This window comes from Chelonoidis abingdonii, chromosome 1 (assembly GCF_003597395.2).
Source record: "Chelonoidis abingdonii isolate Lonesome George chromosome 1, CheloAbing_2.0, whole genome shotgun sequence".
Classification (NCBI taxonomy): domain Eukaryota; kingdom Metazoa; phylum Chordata; order Testudines; family Testudinidae; genus Chelonoidis; species Chelonoidis abingdonii.
The window spans coordinates 312,612,898-312,632,558 of NC_133769.1; the positions used below are offsets into that span (position 1 = coordinate 312,612,898).

A 19,661-nucleotide genomic window follows, 5' to 3' on the forward strand; every position below is an offset into this window, starting at 1 on the left:
AAGGGAGTTTGGAAGGGGAGTAGGAAGGGAGCAGGGGTCCCTTGTTGGTCCTATCCATGACCCGTTAGTCCCTTGAAAACGTATAAACCACACTACATCCAAAACCTTTCTCTTTAAAGCAGAACAGAGCGGACAGGGAGATGCAGACAGGGGAGTTTGAGAGGGAGTTTGACAGAGGGAGGCTTACGATGGTTAGGAAGACCTGCAACACCTGTGGCAGCACTGCTTCTGTCTCCTCCACCTGCGCCTGTAGCCAGATAGAGCACCAGAGCATGGATGCTTCTACCCAGATTCTGGTGTGGTTTTGCAAAGACTGTAACTTGCATTTCCACTTATTATCCCTTATGGTATCCAGGCTTGTGGGGCTCCAATGTGAAGTGCTTTGGTGTGATCTCTCAGGCAGCAGTGTGGAGAGCTACAGGAGAGCGTGGCTGGTTTGAGGAGTATCCGTATCCATGGCATTCCTGAAACAGTGTCCATGTGGTCAGCTGGGTAAGCTGTCCCAGTTTCACAGGGACTGCTGACACACTACTGTGGAGGAGGAGATGCTCAGGGTGGCAATGGCACGCGGTTACTTCTGCAGGCGCGGTCAGTGCTCCACCCCTGGCTGGCGAATCCTCCCGCCGTGGTAATAGATACCTTATGCTCTTTCTCGATACAGGAGGAAGGACATCACCCCCTACAGTTAAGAGAGGAGAACGGCTCACCCCTAGTGCTGGGGGCTGTCTGCTGCCACCACGAAAATAGAAACGTGGTATGGTGGTTCAGAGATCTGTCTGAGGGGGACGAGGCACCCATCTGTCGCCCTTGACACTTTCATCCGGGAGCGTATGTGCCTGCCGGGGCCCGTATCCGATAATGTTACAGCGGCTTGTTTGAGGAGTATCTGGGCCGTCCACTACCCCATGCTACTCATCTGTGTCACAATGATACTGCCGAGGTGTGTGCTGAGGCATCAGAAGTACTAACAGGGGGGGAGCTCTGGGAGTACGGATGAAGGGTTTGACTGCGCGCAGGTGGTTTCTCTTTGTTCTTCCTGTTCAAAGTGTACGCTGCTCGGAGGGGGCCGGGCGAGCAGATGCATCATGGAGGTGAATACCCTGGCTTGCAAGATTGAGCATACAGCAGGAGTAGTGGCAGATAGTGACGCCCGTAAGGAGGTGGACGTGTTGTCGGCTTCTTCGGTGCTGCTCTAGCGCCCTGGTCGATATAGCTCAGGAGGTGGATGGGTGGATGGTGCCTGTAGCTCTCAGGCTGGCCAGTGTGTTGCTTTGAACAGGTGAGTCGCGGAGTTGTCTGCTCTGCTGTCTGTCTAGGAGTGGTAGTGATTGAACTGCTCGCTTATTGTATGGCGCATAGGTGCCGTGCGTTGAGTAGGAGGAACTCGTATATCATCGCTCAGTGTGCTTGAGATGTGTGTAGACTTGTGGTCTCAACAGTGAGACAGACTTCGTTGATGTCGTGCGCTCGAGATCCATCTCTGGCAGTCCCAGGTGCGTGGTGCAGGTGTCCTATGAGGATAGGGGATGCTCTGGAGGGATGTGAGGTGACCGCCACTGCCCGGGCGCCTCTCTCGTCGCTGGCTGTAGTACCTATGTGTTTGTTGAGCGTTATGATGTTGCTCCTCCGTTTTGCGGGGCATGTCGCATTTCAGGCCTTCTCTCTTTGCCGCTGTGCGGGTGCGCTTGTGCAACATGGGTCCCTCGCTGCGCAGCTGTATCACTAGCAGGAGGATTGCTGGGTGTGAATAAGATCATGGTGAGCGAATTTCGCAGTGGTGAATAGTAACCCAACATTCCTTCTATTGACATTGTGTTTGGCGTCGGATGACTGGGACGCGTTGGTGTGGGTGACCGCCCATGGATTGTACCACTATCATCTACTGAGTTTGGAATGTTGTTTTGGTCCTGCCCGATAGTGTTGGTTTATGTTGGCGTAGTATCTGTTTCGGGGTTACTTCCAAAGATTGTCGGATGGGATGCAAATGAGTGTCCACTACCAGGCTTGTGGCTTGGAACTTGGGCAAGCACACAAATGGGTGCCCCCTGCTTAAGACCTGACTTTGCTTCAGTCGGGGGCGATCAAATGCGGCAGGGCGGCCTTGTACTCACAGGTGGGATCAGGAGAGCTGTTGTCTGTTCCTAGTCTGTACAGTCGGTGTCTGGTCGTACCGTACCCTTCTCTCTGCCTGGTTTCCCTCTGGCGCGGGCTAAGGCTTTCCTAATCAGAGGTGTAGGTTACTCGGAATGTTTCTAAGTATTAGCCATGCTCTCTTGGGTCCAAAGTCAAATTTTTTAAGAGTGCATTTTTTTTAAGGACTGGGCCCTTATGTTTCCTCTGTTGCTTACCTCCTAGCGACAATATTTCAGGTTTCTTCTAAATTCATCCTTTCCCGTAACAATCTCGTCTCACCCGTGTTTGGATCGCACAGCTCTGCCTATTCTTGTTAGGAGTTCACTGCTCACTGACCAGTGATGAGACATGCCGTGGGAGATTTGTTGCCTCCACTGGGGACCTATTATGCAAAACTGCAAGGTGTGCTGCTGTAGTAGGTTGTTGTCAAGATTTCTGTTACGGTTTTCTATTCCTACGTCTCTATTGAACTGTTGTTGGTCCTTTGATTTGCTGTGCTCAGGAGAGTGTAGGGTGTGGTAATGACCCCAATGTTTCCTTTTTGTCCTCCTTTTATGGTGTTCGATCGTGGTTTCAAAAACTTTGTCTTGGTGACTCTTTCTAGCAAGCCTCTGAGTGCGACCCCTGATAATTCAACCTTAATGTATTTAAACCTTTATAATGCTGGAGCAAGCGGGGCTTGGGGTGGGGCTGAGCAGTGTGAGCGCGGCTCAGTGTTAACGCTGCGGTCCTCTGAGAGGGAGGTGGTCCCGATCCCCAGTTGAGAGGAGCGCGTGGTGTTAGATGGCATGGTGGTGCGGCGGGGGAGGTGGGGGTGGGTAGGTTGCAGAAGTAGGTGAAGGCTGGGTGCATTTCGGCGCGCGCAGGTACTCGGGTTGCGAGTGGGAAGTGGGGGTGCTGTGGGTGTATGGCCTGTTGGAGGGATTGCAGAGTAATTGCTGGGCTCCTTACCTGTGGATTTCCTGTTTCTAAATTTCAGTTTTGTCTTCACTCGTGTTCTGCAAGGGGACTCCACGGCAACCTTACTCTGTCGTTTACCATAGTTTTTATGAATTAACATAGTGTTTAGCTCCAGGAACACTCCTCTGAAGAGATCACATTCTGGAACCAAAATCCTTGGCTACCATCCTGCTTGCTAAGCTCCAGCTGGTGGTACACCCGGGGCTGCTCCTGGTTGCTGGTGCTGGTGTCAACACAGGCGATTGCTGGTTTCAATGGAAGACTTTAGTACGATGCTTTGAGATCGTGCACGTTGGGCGTGGCTTGATGGGACCGCTCGAGGGCGCCTGCAGGAAGGGCTCTGCAGAGATATTGGGCGGGCTCCGGCGTGTTGCGCGCTGGGCTGTGGGTGGGGTGCACTGTAGGGAGGTTGTGGAATCTCCATCTCTGGAGATATTTAAGAGTAGGTTAGATAAATGTCTATCAGGGATGGTCTAGACAGTATTTGGTCCTGCCATGATGGCAGGGGACTGGACTCGATGACCTCTCGAGGTCCCTTCCAGTCCTAGAGTCTATGAATCTATACCAAGTGGATTAAAAACTGACTAGCTGATAGGTCTCAAAATGTAATTATAAATGGGAAATCATCATCAGGCAGGTGTGTTTCTAGTAGGGTCCCACAGGGATCGGTTCTTGGCCCTACACTATCTAACATTTTTTTCAGTGACCTGAAAGAAAAGGTAAAATCATCACTCATTAAGTTTGCAGATTATACAGCAACTGGGGGAATGGTAAATAATGAAGAGGACAGGTCACTGATTCAGTGTGATCTGGATTACTTGGCAAACTGGATGCAAGCAAACAATATGTGTTTTAATATGATTAACTCTAAATCAGTGGTTCTCAAACTTTAACAATATGTGAACCCCTTTCACTAAAATGTTGTGTCTCACGAACCCCGTCTTAAAAATGAATATTTCCAGGGATTTTCTCCTTTACCTGAGTTTAAATGATAAAAGCAGTTGGAAATATAATTTTTTATGCCATGCTTATTACACACTATTTATTATTATTTATTATTTATCATTGCAGTATTTTTACTACATTATGAAAATGGCAACACTCTTCCAAGATCTCACTTCCATAGCTTGTATCACTTTGAATAAGCCTGTTATAAGACAAGGCTCCTATGTTTCATCAAGGAGTATCAGATGTGAAACAACATGAAAGTATTTAAGAAGCCAACTCAGAGTTCCTCCTACACAAGCATTCAGGTCTTGAGCAGTCCAGGTAAACAATGCATATTACAAGAAAGCTTAAGCTTGTTCTTCATAATCATTTTAAAAACAAAACTAGCTGTCTATTTAATTTTAAAAACAGCAAAAAGTATCCACCTCCCTTTCTATTTCTTATAAGGAATTTTGAAGTTTAAATCTCTTCAGTGTGATAGATGTGCTTGCTTTGATCTGCTTAGCTCTTGGAAGTCCAGGGGCTCCATGCTGCTGGGCCCAGGCTGCTCGAGGTACCTAGGGACAGCTCTGTCCGTCACTAGGGAATTTTTTCCCAACAACTCCCTCTAACTTTTTGCAAACCCTCAGGGGTTCATGAACCCCAGTTTGGGAACCAATGTACTACAGTACTTGTATTAGGTGAATTGAAAAATACTATTTCTTTTGTTTTTTACAGTGCAAATATTTGTAATAAAAAATAAATATAGAGTGAGCATTGTACACTTTGCATTCCATGTTGTAAATGAAATCAATATATTTGAAAATGTAAAACATCCAAAAATATTTAAATCAATGGTATTCTATCATTGTTTAACGGAGCGATTAATCACACAATTAATCATGATTCATTTTTTTAATCGCTTGACATCTCTGCTTTAAACAGGTTGACAGGAGAGCCTGTTAATATTTCTTCCTTGCTGGCTCATATCCATTTAGGATTCAGAAAAACAGAATCATCTGTAGAGTGTTGAGTTTACAAACACGTTGTCCTGCTTCTCATGAATCCTAAGTGAAAATGATTAGAACTCTATAAAAGAATCACAGAAATCACAGGTGGAAGATTAGAGATATAAAACACGCAGCAGGTCATCTAACATATCTTTTTGCAGCAGCAAGAAAGAAAAGATATTAATCAAGAAAGAAAAACAAATTCCTTTCTTCACATTTTCCCTAACCTTGCTTTCAATGAGCTTTCCACATTATTCTCACTAAAGACGTCTTTGGAGTGAACATTCAATCCATGTTAAGGCAATTTTGGCAGAAATACACAACTGCACTGTGCAGGGTGCTTTTTAGTTGAATTGCAGAATGATCCATTAGAAATAAATTTTCAGAAGCAAATGAAGTTATGATTGTAAACTTAGGGTGTGCATTTACATGAAATCTAAAATGTCTTGACCAAATTTCATTTTAGGTAATTACATTGCGCCTACCTTAAATTTCTTATGTGGTTTCAGTTGGTGGGTAAAGTAGTTCTTATGTAGTGTGTTTTGTAAGGTGCTGGGATCCTTCTTTATTAAAGGTACTGTATTAATGTGAACTATTATTAGCTAATCAATACAAATGTAATTGTTTCCCCATAGGTCTGTAATGTACCAGTCCATATCACCATCATCATCAAATTAAATTTAAGCCCTTGTTAATACAATAACAATAAATGCATAAAGGATCACAAGAAAAATATAACGTATCTTACTTCATTCAGAGAGTGATATTGTTCATAATAGGATGAAGAACTGCGGGGGCTCACTGTGTCATTGACAGTTTGTTTTTTGATAACTCCTTGAACATTGTCCATCAAAACTCTGAACAACAAACAAAGATCATAAACCATTCTTAAGCAGTGTCTTCAATTGGTTTGAATTTCTGATTTAATATCTTCACAGCAAGAAATAAGAATCATACTTGTATGGGATGGTGGATCGGTTTAGCTCGGCTTTCACATCATTTATATCGGACACATTAACATAGAAATGAACTTCTTTGTTCTTCATAATGTTTTCAGCCGAAACAGGTTGCCAGAGAACAACCTACAAAGTTTCCAAGAACATTTTTTTCACAAGGAAAGAAAAAATACTTTACCATTTAGTAAACATCCTGAACACAATCAAAACACAATACATGTTCTCAAACTACTAGGTCGTGTGTGGGAAGCAGTTTTATGTTTCACGTGTTGTGCTGTCACGTCATGCTATTGCTTAAAATGAAAAGTGTGTGAGTAAGAAAAATTTATAATAACAGCTGAATATAAATTCATAAATCAAGAACAAAGGCAGGAACATCACCTTTCATGAGATAATATTACTAGTTTAACATATCTGTTTAGCTGATTATTACAATCCAAATCCTCAAATCGGTGGAGGGTTATTTTTCCTGAGGATATTTGGGGAATTAATGCAGCTCATACTAGTCATTTCAATTATTGTATTCAGTGATTACTTTGATTATAGATGAACCAAATGCCAAAAGGGATTTCAAAATAAATTCAGATGAAACAGCAATATAAAGGAGCCTAGAGAGATTAAAATTGGGCAGAAAATAAAATGAAATTAATTTTAGTAAAATTCAAGTTAATAAAATGAAAGTTAATGAAATAAAATAAAACTCAGCTATTCAGTGGGAGATTGAAAAGACTTAGGGATGGTAGTGGACAGCAAATTAGACATAAATTTATAATGCAAAAAAAGGCCAGTGCAATTTTTTTGCTGCATATTCAAAATCAACATGTCATGCTCTCCTTGGATCGGCTGCAACTACACTTTGAAGATTGTATTCATTTTGATGCACCATACAGGACTATGTTAATTACAGGCGCCAACTTTCCAATGTGCTGGGGGGTGCTTGACCTAGGGGAGAGAGGGGGAAGAGCTGATCAGCGGGGCCCACAGATGGGCAGGAGGCACTGGGGGGAAAAGGGGACCTGAGGGGGGTTGCCGGTGGGTGCCTAGCATCCACAACTTTTTTCCCATGAGTGCTCCAGCCCCAGAGCACCCATGGAGTTGGCACCTACGATGTTGATGCAAACTAGGTACTTTTTAGTTCACACCAGCAGCATCCACATGGGGCAGTTAGCACCCAACATTTTGGTGTGCTCTGCAATTCATACCCCCATAGTCTGCACTGCAGTGCAATGTAGCTATAGCCTTTGGAACAACAAACATAGAGAAAGACTCTGGAGAATATATTCTAAATTTTAAACAAAATTAAGGGACAGATTCCCAAAAGTACTTGGGTACCTAGTTGCCTCTTTAGGTGCTTATGTCCACCATTAGAGGCTGGTGATGTTCTCAAAACTAGTGCTTAGCTTCTGCCTAACCCAATTGGCACCTACATTGCTGCTGGTGGGCATTCACAAAACTGCCTTTGTCCTGATGCCACCCCATAGCTAATGAGCTACTTGGGAACCAAGCGCAAGCCAAAACCCTAACAGTCCCCAAGTGGGATTCTCAAACTGTGTGTTTCCTTGCCTATCTTGCCAGCAGGGCCTGATCTCATGGCCATGTGCACAACACACCTTCAGGCTTGGGCCTGCCCTGACTTTTGGCCTATAAAGTTAGTCTCCTTCTGACTCAGTGAAGAGTTAATTATTCATGTAAATTGGAACAACTTCAGCAGGCGACAGAGAGAAAGAGCGCAAGACCTACCCCAGAATACCTCATAGCATGACGATGAGAGCGCTCACCTAGGATTCAGGAGACCTGGGTTAAAGTCCCTGCTCTAAATCAGGCTGAGTGGGAACTCAAAGCTGGTTTTCTTACATCCCACAGAAATGCCCTTTGCAGAGTTCCAGGCAGTGGGAAGCATCTCAGGTCCAAATCAATGGGAGGTAGGTACCTAAATACATTTGAAAACCTGGGCTCTAAGCCCCACACTTTTCCTCTGCTATCTCCTGGCAATGAACTCCACAGGCTAACTGTATATTTTGTGAAAAACTATTTCCTTTATCAGTTATCCTTAAATGTTACATGTTCTGAAATCTTTCACTTTTCGTCCCTTCCGGCTGGCTTAGGCTGCTTCTCACTCTTCTTTCTTAGGGTTTGTTTACACTTAAAATGCTGCTGTAGCACTTCAGTGTAGACACTACTATGCCCATGGTAGCTAGGTTGACAGAAGAATTCTTCCATTTGACCTAGCAACCTAGCACTGTCTACATAGGGACTTATATCAGTTTAACTACACCACACAGGGGTGTGGACCAGGGTCAAGGCACAAAACATTGAGAGTTGCAATGCCTACATCCCCTATATGAATCTAGCCTTTGGTGCCTATCTCAGGGGCAGACTAGGGGTAAGGCCTGCAACATAGGCTCCTGGGGCTGGAGCACCCATGGGGAAAAAATAGAGGGTGCTCAGAACCCATTGGAAGCCCTGCAGGACAGCATCTCTCCCTTCACCCCCAGTGCCTCCCTCCTGCCAACGGCCCTGCCAATCGGCTCCTCCCCTTCCTCCCAGCCGCTCCTACCTGCTGCCATCAGCTGTTCCATGGTGTGCAGGAGGCACTTGGGGAGAAGGGGGAGGAGCGAGGGCTGGGAAGAGTCAGGGTGCATGGGGGCAGGACCTTGGGGGAAGGGGTGGAATGGGGGTGGAGTCTGGGGAGGAGTGGGGGTCAAGCAACCCCCACCCCCGGCACATTAGAAAATAGGCACCTCTGGCCTGCAATGCCTAAGTACCTTTGTGAATCTAGCCCTCAAAGTATAGTATACGCAGGACAATAGAGGTTTACATTAGTTTTAAGGAGACATATCATACAATCTGAATGCAATCAATTAGGCTGCTAGGTCTTGAATACCCATTATGAAGGCCATATTCAAAGGTGAATCTAAATCTGGAGGGAGTGTAAACTGGTGTAACTTACACTTTCTTTCCAGCTCCCCTAAAATATATATTGCAGCAACTTACTTATTTGTTCAATAACTACTTTAAGAACATGCAATGTTTACCCCTGCTAGTACATATATCTCTAAATCTGGCCTGCTAAGTCTGAGTATAAGGAAGTACAATGAAGTCTAAGTTGGCATAACTAGGTTAGGAGAGAGTCTAGCAGGTGAATGAAGTAATACAGGTAACATAAGAATTGTCAGAATGGCTCAGACCCTGCTCCAGTATCCTGTCACCAAAAGTGGCCAGTACTAAGTACATCAGAGGCAGACACAAGAAACTCTGCAGGAGGCAGTGATGGGCTAACTTTCCTTCAGAGGGGGGTTAGCTTATGTCCACAAGCATGGCAGTTTATATCCCTTCCAAAACTCTTGTTAATTTTCAGATATTTATTAGTATAACTCTGTCAGTGTACAATGCTTTGCTGAATCCTCCAACCTCTTGACCCCAGTGATATCTTCTGGCAATAAATTCCACAGGCTAACTATGTATTGTGTGAAAAACTATTTCCTTTGTCAGTTATCCTTAAACGTTACATATTCTGAAAGCTTTCGGTTGCAATAGACATTTTTTGTTCTTATATTAGGAGATGAACGGCAGTGGTCAGTCTATCTTCTATATACCATTAATTACTTAGGTAGTACTGCCTATATTTAAGGTTGTCTGATATTTCCCATTATAAAACCCTGTTTTCAAATGCATTTGCTTTTAATTTTGCTAAACTGGCCTGCTAAATCGAGGTTAAATTTTCCATGCCACATGACAGCTTCAGGCTGATTTTTATTTTTTCAATTTCAGCTAAAATAGCTCAGCTGTTTCTGAGAACAAGAATTCATTGTTTTGCCCATGTTAAAAAAGTTCTTACAGCTGTTTAATTAAGAAGCATTAGTGCCCTCATGCTTTGGAGCAGGGACTTGAAATTTAGCATGGGGTTGACCTTTGTGTCAAGGATGTGCCTTTCGGCGTCCCCATGAAAATCCACCCAAATGTGGTCAAGTTATAACCCTCTGAACATTCTCAGTTCACACATGATCTGTATAGACTAGTTAGAATTTGGCAGGAAAATTCACGGAATGCTCTACCTTCACTGAGCATGCTTCAACCCAGTGCTGCAGGAGCTGAGCAAGACCTTCCCTTTGTGATGCTGGAAATCAAATGCCAGCTTTGGCCAAGGTCATAGGCATCAGCTAAGAACTGACAAACTCATAGCTGGAAACCAAACCACTTCACCTGTATGTTAATTTTGTTCAAAATAGGTATTAGTCATAGAAGAATGTATTTAGTGTTTAGACTCTATGAAATGCCTGTAAGTTGCTGCCTGCATTAATCTCATTTGTAACATCTGCATTCCATGCTGAAAGCTAAAATATAAATTTGTTTTATAATTGTAAAATGCCTGCTTTGACCTTGTGAGCTCAGACAGGAGGAGTAGTTCCTCTGCCCATCAAGAAGGACTATGAAGACTTAATGGGCCATCTAGGACAAAAAGCTTTGTTGATTGCCCCAGCCACCCAGGAAGAAGTTACGGACAGGAGCCCACGTCCCATTGGTTTGAACTCTGGGGGAAGGTCATATAGAGATGCTCACAAGATGAAATGGTGATCTTTTTGTTGTTTGAATTTTCACAGGGCCAGAGACACTAAACTAAGGCAGAAATCCCCAGGAGTTACCCCAGGTCTGCCCTGAAAGACATTTTGAATTGACAGAGAACTACATCTCTGTCATCTTTAGGAACTGTAGATGGTAACTCATTTGTGGGTATGTTTGCTAGCTTTAACCTGTAAATTACTCTCTCAATTTTTTCCCCTAGCTATTAAACCTTTAGACCTTTTATTACAAGATTGGCTTCAGGCGTTGTCTTTGGTGTAGGAACTAGGGTACCAATTGATCTTCGGTAAGTGACTGGTCTTTTGGGATTGAAAACAACCTGATTATTTTGTGGTTTTTGGTGTAAGTGACCATTTATCACTAAGTCCAGTTTGTCTGAGTGTCAAGATAGACTGGAGAGCCTAAAGGGTCTGTCTGTGACTCCATGGTAAGACTATTATAGTGATCCAGGAATTCAAACTTGTTACCGGGTTGCTGAAATCTAATAACAGAATATACCCTCAAACTGGTGGTATCTGCCCTGTTTTTGACAGTCTGCCCTGAGGTTGGCACTCTCAGTTGTGAGCCACTCCAGACAGCATGAAACCCTTTACTGACTCCTCCTGGCTTCTGGGGGGTGTGGTACCATGGACTGGAACTGCATGCAGAGAGATTGTCTCTCCTTTGCTTTCAGTGCCTCCGTCTCTGCTGGTGTCCAGCCACACTGGAATGCAGAGTGAGGGAAGAGGGGATTACAATAGCCAGAGAGAGAGAGATGGGGAGAGGGTGATCCAGAGCTAGAAGCTGGGAGGCAGCAGAAAGGGAAGGGAGACCGGAGCTGGTCTGGAGGAGGTGGATAGGAGCAGTTGGTGATGGAAATAAGAAGCAGGAGGGAGGAATAGGATAGGGGAAGGGTAGGAGGGTGACAGGTGTCAGTGGAGCAAATTGGACAGAGACAGGCTATGGACACAGGGGCTGTTAAAGGCTCTTGTGATCAGGGACACATCAGGGATCCTGGTAACGACACTGAATAGGGGAATGGTTATGCTTTTCATTACGGGGTACTGACTGCAAACAAAAATATGATAAAATAATGGGGGAAGTGCTTTAGAAGAAATTTGGATGCCTTATTTTAATTAAACACTCTTCCCTGCAATCACAGATGGAAATCACAAAATCCTGCTGGTGTTCTATGAGATTATTAGTTCTAGATGAAGAGATTCTTATCATCTAAACTCTGTCTTTAGCGAAACACTACCAAGCCCTGTAATATCCAATCCTGCGTGTCGGGGTCCTAGAAGTCATACGGTTAGAAATCACATTAACTTATACTTCTGGGACTTCCTGACAAATTATTTTACCAACCATCACATGTCAGTACTTCATCATCTTTGTTTTGTTGCTGCTAATATACAAAATCAATTACATAATTCTGAAATCGGGTGCTTGATATAATGTGATAAAACGTCATCAGTCAACGGAATCTGCTCATCTCAATCAGTAGACATTAAAATGATGGAAATAAAGCATTCATTGTGCTTCTACAAACTAAAAATATATACAACATAAGAGAATGAAAGGGGGAGCTAAATATTCCTCCCAGTGGAACGGCATTGGCATGCCTAAGAGCAGAATTTGGCCTACAGTTTATAGAGAACAAATTACCTCAAAGTTCGTGGTTAAATTTTGAAGGAATTCAGCTTGTCTGTCTGATCGTGGAAGAGCCCATAATACTTGATCACTGGAAAGAAAAAGACATTCAGAAAAAGCAAAGGCTTGAGCGTGTGCATGGAAACATTCTGTATTAATGTACAGAACAGTCCATCTCAGTCTCAATTGGCTTCTCTGACTTGGGTGCTAGGGGAGCTGAAGGAGGTTCAAGCAATGAAAATGCTGGGCCAGATTCTATCCCCTGCTTGGGGTCCCTTTGCATTGCTTAAAAGTCCCTGGATCTCCCAAAAACAGAGCAGCCCCCAGCTGATAAAAAGCTGAAGTAGACAATTCTTACACTGCTCTCCCATAGCCCAAGGGTGTGTCTGGAACCAGCCTGACCTATTTTAGGGCAGCCCAAGCCTCTAAAGGACATCAGGGCTGGTGTATAACTGGTCCCAGGATTAGGAAGCTGCAACTAGCTCTTATGCTGCAGTCCCCAGAGGAAGCTGAGTGCAGCAGAGAAACTGGCCCTCTCTCTTTACTTGTTGAGGGCATACTGTGAGCTCCTGATGGCATGTCTCGGATTGAATCAAAACATGAATATGCTCTTCCTTACACATATTAAAGGTGCCCCAGCTCTTTTTTCTTCCCAGCCCTGAATCCTGTCCATCTCCCCCTTCCTTTGCTCCCCTCCTCTCCCCTCCCCTACTCTACTATCTACCTGCCTGCAGGTGGTTTGGAATCCTGTATACCACTGGCCTACTTCTCTCTCTCATTCTTTACAGATACTGATAGTCATCATCCTGCTTGAAACCCACAGCCAGAGTGGCTAGCTATCTGTTGTGCCGATTAGTGCCCCAGTTGTTCAGTCCAGGGCTAGGTGTCCTTCCTCTGCCTGTATCCCTCAGCCAAATCAGTGCCTGTTCACCACTGTAGGGAGGGACTGAGACTGGAAGTAGACCAGCGATGTACACATGCTGCTGACTGAGAGTTAAGAAATAACTTTCAATCCCTATGTAAGTGCAGAACAGTGGTGGTTTGAATGCACCCTTATCAGGGAATTAGGAGAAGTTTGAAATAGTATGTGTATATCAGTGATGCCAAGGGTTGGCTGGCCTTAAGAGTGAGTTTACAGCCCCAAAGAGTCAGGTGGTCTGTTAGGTCATTGCTTAAGACAGAGACTCTCATCTTTGGTCCTTGGCAACACCCAATAGTCCAGGTTTTTAATCCAACCAGCACTTAATAGTTCGTTTCAAAATGTGCACTGTTTAATATTGCATATGGAACACTTAAATGTCCTCATTCATAGTAAGTCTAGGGCATGTGAGAACTCTAGATGCAATGCAAAATAGTGGATTTTAATAAAAACAATTATTTGCTGGTTGGAACAAAAACCTAGGTGGTTGACGACCCCTGAGACATGAATTTGTCCAGTGTGGTTTAAATTTTGAACTGTATTTTGCAAAACCCTCCCTCTTTTGATCAAGCCCTGCTTGTTTTTTGGGCGAACTCAGATTTTTTTTAACCGCCAAGTATTCACACACACAAACAATCTCCCCACCCCCTCTGCATCACTTCTTCTCTCTTCTTGCGTGCATATAGAACATGGGCCTGTAGTCTCTATGATTACCACAGTACACAAGTTTGGAAAGTGGCTTTCTAAGCCCTGTGCCTGAGGCCCTAGATATATTGTTGTCTCTTAAAGTGCCTGAGTAAAAATATTTTAAATCTTTATATATTTACTTAAAATGAGTGGGATAAGCTTAGGAATCTGTGTGAGAGTGAGACAGCTTGCTAATGAATGAGTCTCACACCCAATGAAAAAGACTTGATATGTCTGGTGTATAAGTAGGTAGTAGGTATAGAGAGTGGGGAAAGGAGCCAGGGCAGGTCTGAGCCCCATTTCCATTTTCTTGGAGTGGAAGCGGTTCACCCAGAAACCCCATGGAGCTGGTGACAGTGCGTGAAGCAGGCTCTTGAAAGATGACTGACAACACCATTTCAGAAAATTGCCCTTAGAACAAAACAGACAGGGCTCTCAAAACATGTAGTTTTAATCTGTGGATCATGATTGTCACAACCCACTGGTGTGATTTATTTCTAGCTGTGACCTGACTGAGGCTAGCAACCAAGTGATTTATCATTTCTGCTTTTAGCTGTGCTCCACACAATCAGGCAGAATCAACAATGTGCCAGCCTTCTCCACACACCCTCAACTTCATACGAGAGAGAATCAAACAGCAATCGGAATTATGCAGCACTGGCTACTTGCCCACTTCTCAGTGCAAGTGCTCTATATAACCCATGATTGGGGTTGTTTTGAAATGGAGCTTGTTTCCTGATGCTGCTATCTACCATGGGAGTTAATTTTACAAAAAGTGCCTGAACTGGGCTGCGTGCATGTGACTTCTTCATGTAGTTTCCATTGCTCACTATAGTGCAAAGTATTACAATGAGGTGACTGTTGTGTATTCATAACACTATCTTCTGTTGGATGGAATCAGAGCTGCTCAGCTGACTATTATAGGCATTAAGTTAGTCAACAGTTAATGGAGATTCTCATATAACTTATGTTGGAGGGACCTGTGCTTTTGGAGCATAAGGATCTGAGTTCTGTCCTTACTGCTGTTGTGAAATTTGAGATACTATGGTGTGCACCCTGGAGACAATTGTGAAATCCTACTGATAGATCTGGAGGACAGGAACTGAGAATTCTTATCCTAGACCCTTCCCAATCTGGCTTCTGTCACTTTCCCATGACTGAAACCACTCTTGCCAAAGTCTCTAATGACTTCTTCCTGGCCAAATCTGGAACTAATACTCCATCCTCACCCTCCTTGACGTGTCAGCTACCTTTTATATCATTGAACATGCTTTTCTTCTTGAAACCCAGTCGTCCCTGGGCTTCCAGGACTTTGTACTCTCCTGGCTTTCCTCCCTTCTCTCTAGTTGCTTTTCAGCGTGTCTATCAAGGGATCCTCCTCATTCCCCCTCCAACTTCCTATGGGTGTTCCCTAGGGCTCTGTCCTTGGTCCCTTTCTCATCTTCCTCTGCACCTTAGCTCTGGGTAATCTTATGTGCAAAGACAAATTCAACTACCATTTCCATGCTGACAACTCACAGATCTCTCTCTACTCCAGACCTGTCTCCTTCTGTCCGAACTAAAATTTCAGACTGTTTCTTTGACATCTCCTCATGGATGTCTAGTTGCCAATTCAAACTCAAAACAGAGCTCTTAATCTTCCCCGCAACCTCTCCCCATTATCTCCTTTCTCAATAATTGTGGACACCACCACCATCCTGCCTGTCATTCAGGCCTGTAACCTGGGTGTCATCTTTGACTCAGACCTCTCTGTAGATCCTCAAATCAAGTCTATGTATAAATCATGCAGATTTTTTCTGGATAACATATCTATGATATGGCCTTTCCTATCAATCTACACAGCTAAAGCTCTCATCCAGTGTTTTCATCATCTCATGTTTCAATTATTGCAAAATCCTTTTCTCGGGTCTTGATAAATGCAGTATTGCCCCACACATATTTATTCAGAATGCTGCTACAAAGATCGTTCTGCTAGTCAATTGCATTGACTATGTCAATCTTCTCTTTGCATCCCTCCACAGTTTGCCTTCTCTATCTCTTTGAAACATGAGCTACTTGTCTTTAGTTTCAAGGCCCTTCATGCCTATGCCTACCTATCATTTCTCCTCTGATCGGCCATCACCCACTTGTTAAATTTCCAAACACCTTTAGTATTTCTCTCATGTTGTCCTTCATGCTTGAGAGCTGCTCCTTGTAAACATCAGCAAAGCTACCTTATTATCCACCTTCACATCCCTCCTTAAATCTCTCCTTTCCAATGATGACTACAAAAAACTTGGTAACGGCCAGACTCTGATGTGCTGAGAGACTATTGTCAGTCATGCTTCCCACTATTGTCTCATTATGTTCTTGTACTCAGGGACGGCTTTAGGCCGATTCCCCCTATTCCCCAGGAATCGGGCACTGCACCTGCACTTAAGAGGGCCCCACGCCTTAGGTGCCTTTTTAATTTTTAAATTTTTTTTTACATACCTGGTGGCGGTCTGAGTCTTTGGTGGCACTTTGATGGCAGGGGTGTCCTTCTCTTGCTCCGGGTCTTTGGTGGCAATTTCGCAGCGTGGGAGTCTGGAGCGAGTAAAGCTGCTGAAGTGCCGCCGAAGACCCAGACCACCACCGGGTATTCGAATTGGGCCCCACAATTCCTAAAGCCAGCCCTGCTTGTACTCCCTCATCAGTCAGTCCGTATCCATGTGTTGCCATTTATCGTCTACACAGATTGCAAGCTCTCTTTTTGTTCTGTTTGTACATTGCGTAGCATAAAGGAATCCTGGTGTACAACTAGGTCCCTTGGGCACCATAGTACAAATAGTAAATAAGAATAACAGGTGGCCAGGGATTTGTTACAGCTTCTTTCTGGCAGCCATGAGTGTCCTTAATCTCACCAAGTATGTGTCTTGCTTTCCTCCACTACTCATGGTTTATATATTTGACACATAAAATTGTCCCTCATGACTAGAAATTAAGATATTTCATGACAATGGAGATCAGAGTTATGGACAATGGAGTTTGTTCCCTTCCACACACCTTTTAGGTGCTGTAAAACAGTCTCCACCTTTATTCCCTCCCTAAAACAGTTCAGTGAGATGGACACAGAGGTGGCTCCGGACACCAGCGAAGCAAGCGTGTGCCTGGGGCGGCAAGCCACGGGGAATGGCCTGCCGGTCACTATGAGGGTGGTGTTTCTGCGGAAGGTTCGCCAGACCCACAGTTTTGGTGGTAATTCGGCGGTGAGCACACTGAAGGCGCGGGACCGGCGGATCTCTTGCAGAAACACCACTGAAGGCTGCCTGACTGCCATGCTTGGGGCGGCAAAAAACGTAGAGAGGCCTCTGGATGGACACATTCCAGTATTGACAACTTTCATGATCTTATCACTAGTCTTGAAGTATTTGGCATTTTTCTTAAAGGCCTACCTTCTGGAATCATGCTACAGGCTGTGTGGTTACAGAGAAAAGCCTGGAGATGTGATCCCTAAATGCTCTGACATCAGTAGTCAAATAAAATGTATTAGCTTTGAAATCAGTGATACAGGAGGACCAGGGACCAGTGGGAGAGTGGTAGAGGGGAAGTATATAAGCCCTAGGCTAATTAAGGTGTGGTTCCCTGAAGACTAGGGAGGATTGCTACAGGTTAATTGGAGCACCTGTAGTCAATTAAGGCCCTGTTAGCAACCTAATAAACCCCCCTGGCGTTAGGCAGTCAGGGGAGAAGGAGGAAGGAGAGAGGACTGGAGCTTGGAGGTGTGCTATGAGACTTGGAAGATCAGAAAACCGGAGGGAGAGTAAGGGAGTAAGGGAGACCCTGCCCCAGCAGGGGAGGGAGACTCCCTCCCCCAGCCTCTAAGGACTGAAAGTACCCCACTCCAGGGGGAAGAAGGCAAGGACCCGCAGGGGCTGAGAGAGGCTGGGACTCAGAGTGAGGAGCAAATCCAGACCCCTTCCTGCTTCCCCGTTTTATCAGCTTCCTTGGCCACTAGTGGGGCACTTGGTGCCCCAAGAGCAGGGGCAAGGGGTGGCATCTTAGCCCCAGACCAAGAAAAGTGCAGGGCCCACCATATTACATAGGCCATCTTGTCACACATCTCACAACTTTTCAGCCAATTTCAGTGATTTTAGGGGACCTGACTCATGATTTTTGAACACTTGGGGTTGGAAATACTGCATTTTGGCTGACTACATCAAATCTTAACTATTGTGTTTAAATATTAAAAAAAACTTCCACTGGTGTAAATTGGTGTAGCTTCATTGACTTCACCCAAAGGTTATTTTAATGAGCCTGTCCACTTCCTTCCCTATTTATCCCATTGTGTATAACCAGTTGTAACTTGTATTTAGGTATTTAGGTAACCATTGGAAAATGTGATTACAACACAAGGCAATTAAAACAATCTTGTGTTTAGAGCACAAGACTAGGAGTCAGAAGACTTGGATCTATCTTCTATTCCCAGTTCTGTCACAAACTTTTAGAGTAAGTCACATAAGAGTGTTGTGAGGTTTAGTTCATTAATATTTGTATAGTGGTTTGATATCTTCTGATGATGGGTGCTATTTAATCATGATTATTTTTGTTACTGGGTTTGCTAAGTATAGTTACAAGTTGCATTATCTTTTTATCTCCACATATCACAGTGTTTCAGGTTTTAAAACCAACTGAATATTAGAAAATATAATCTTTTTGGCTGTTTTTGTTTCTGGCATCTGTTTTCATGTTTTTACTAGAGCTTTTTGGTTTCAGGCCATTTCTGAGGTTTATCAATAGGCAGCAATAAAGCTGCTTCTCAGATGTCATACAAGGATGAAATGATTATTTGAAAATGAATTATGGCAGGAAAAAACAATCATAAAAACTCGTTTAGAAAGAAAACAGATTGTTAGCACTTTCAGAAATGGTTTCTATTTCCACTTCAAGAAGTAATTCATTTAAAACCTTGTTTTAAGGCAAATGAAGCAAATTATTTTTTCCCATTAAGCTTAGTTATGCCATTTAACTGCATTCCAGAGCACTGAATGAGCAGAATTGATTTGCACTTAGACCAAAAAGAATAGTTTTAATATGATTAAAAACATAGGATTTATGGTCGCAAAGGAGACATATATTAATTTCATTGCCTATGTCATCTATATATTATATTGATCTATACATCCAATTACAAATACAATAAATAACCTTAGATCTTTGTAAAATGTTTGTTTATACCAGTAGGAGATATTATGGTTCAGCCAGACAGCCTTCCATACCCACACCCACTAAAAGACAGATAACACCAGGAGTTTTTTACCTTTGAAAAGTGAAGACATGTTTCTGCTGAACGCAGATAGCTAGAGTGACAAATAGAAGGTAAAACTTCATCTCAACAGCATCTGCCATGAAATCAAGTGCAGTTAGAGAAGCCAGGGGTTCAGGACCTACACTATTGATTTCTAAAACCATTATTTGAAGAGTGGTTAAAATTTAATACTGTCACTGTTCTCTGTCCCCTGCTTCCTGTGGTTGAGTAAATGTGACTTAATCCCTGTGGGAGATTCTGTTCATATTGATGAAGCAAATACTAGAAGGGACATGGTACATTTTAATCATTTTCAGATTGATGAGTCACTTTCTCTTCTGAGCTTTTAAATCATTTTATTGTGGCTACAAAACTCGGGCCTCAACAAAAAAGCAACATTGATGCCTAAGTTGTTGATGTTATCATTCTATACAGCATACAGGAAATCATGGTCTAATGTGAAACGGGGATGGTGCTCTCAGTCCCAACAGAAGCAGATAGATATCCATGTTATTCTCTCACTACTTCAGATCAGGATTGGAACACATCTCCTAGACCTGCTTCAACCACAGCTGACCTTGCCCACTTTTGGT

General features: G+C 43.7%; 1 protein-coding gene across 1 annotated transcript in view; it reads right to left on the reverse strand.

The window, feature by feature from the left end:
* The window catches only part of CPB2 (carboxypeptidase B2), a 36,938-nt gene extending 17,706 nt beyond the window's left edge, over positions 1–19,232 (reverse strand). The window contains exons 1-4 of the mRNA XM_032790646.2: positions 19,081–19,232; positions 12,212–12,287; positions 5,988–6,112; positions 5,779–5,887 (exon numbers count right to left, since the gene is read on the reverse strand). Of these exons, the coding sequence (XP_032646537.2) occupies positions 5,779–5,887; positions 5,988–6,112; positions 12,212–12,287; positions 19,081–19,232 (462 nt within the window). The remainder of the gene's footprint in view (positions 1–5,778; positions 5,888–5,987; positions 6,113–12,211; positions 12,288–19,080) is intronic.
* Between the last annotated feature and the right edge of the window lie 429 nt (positions 19,233–19,661).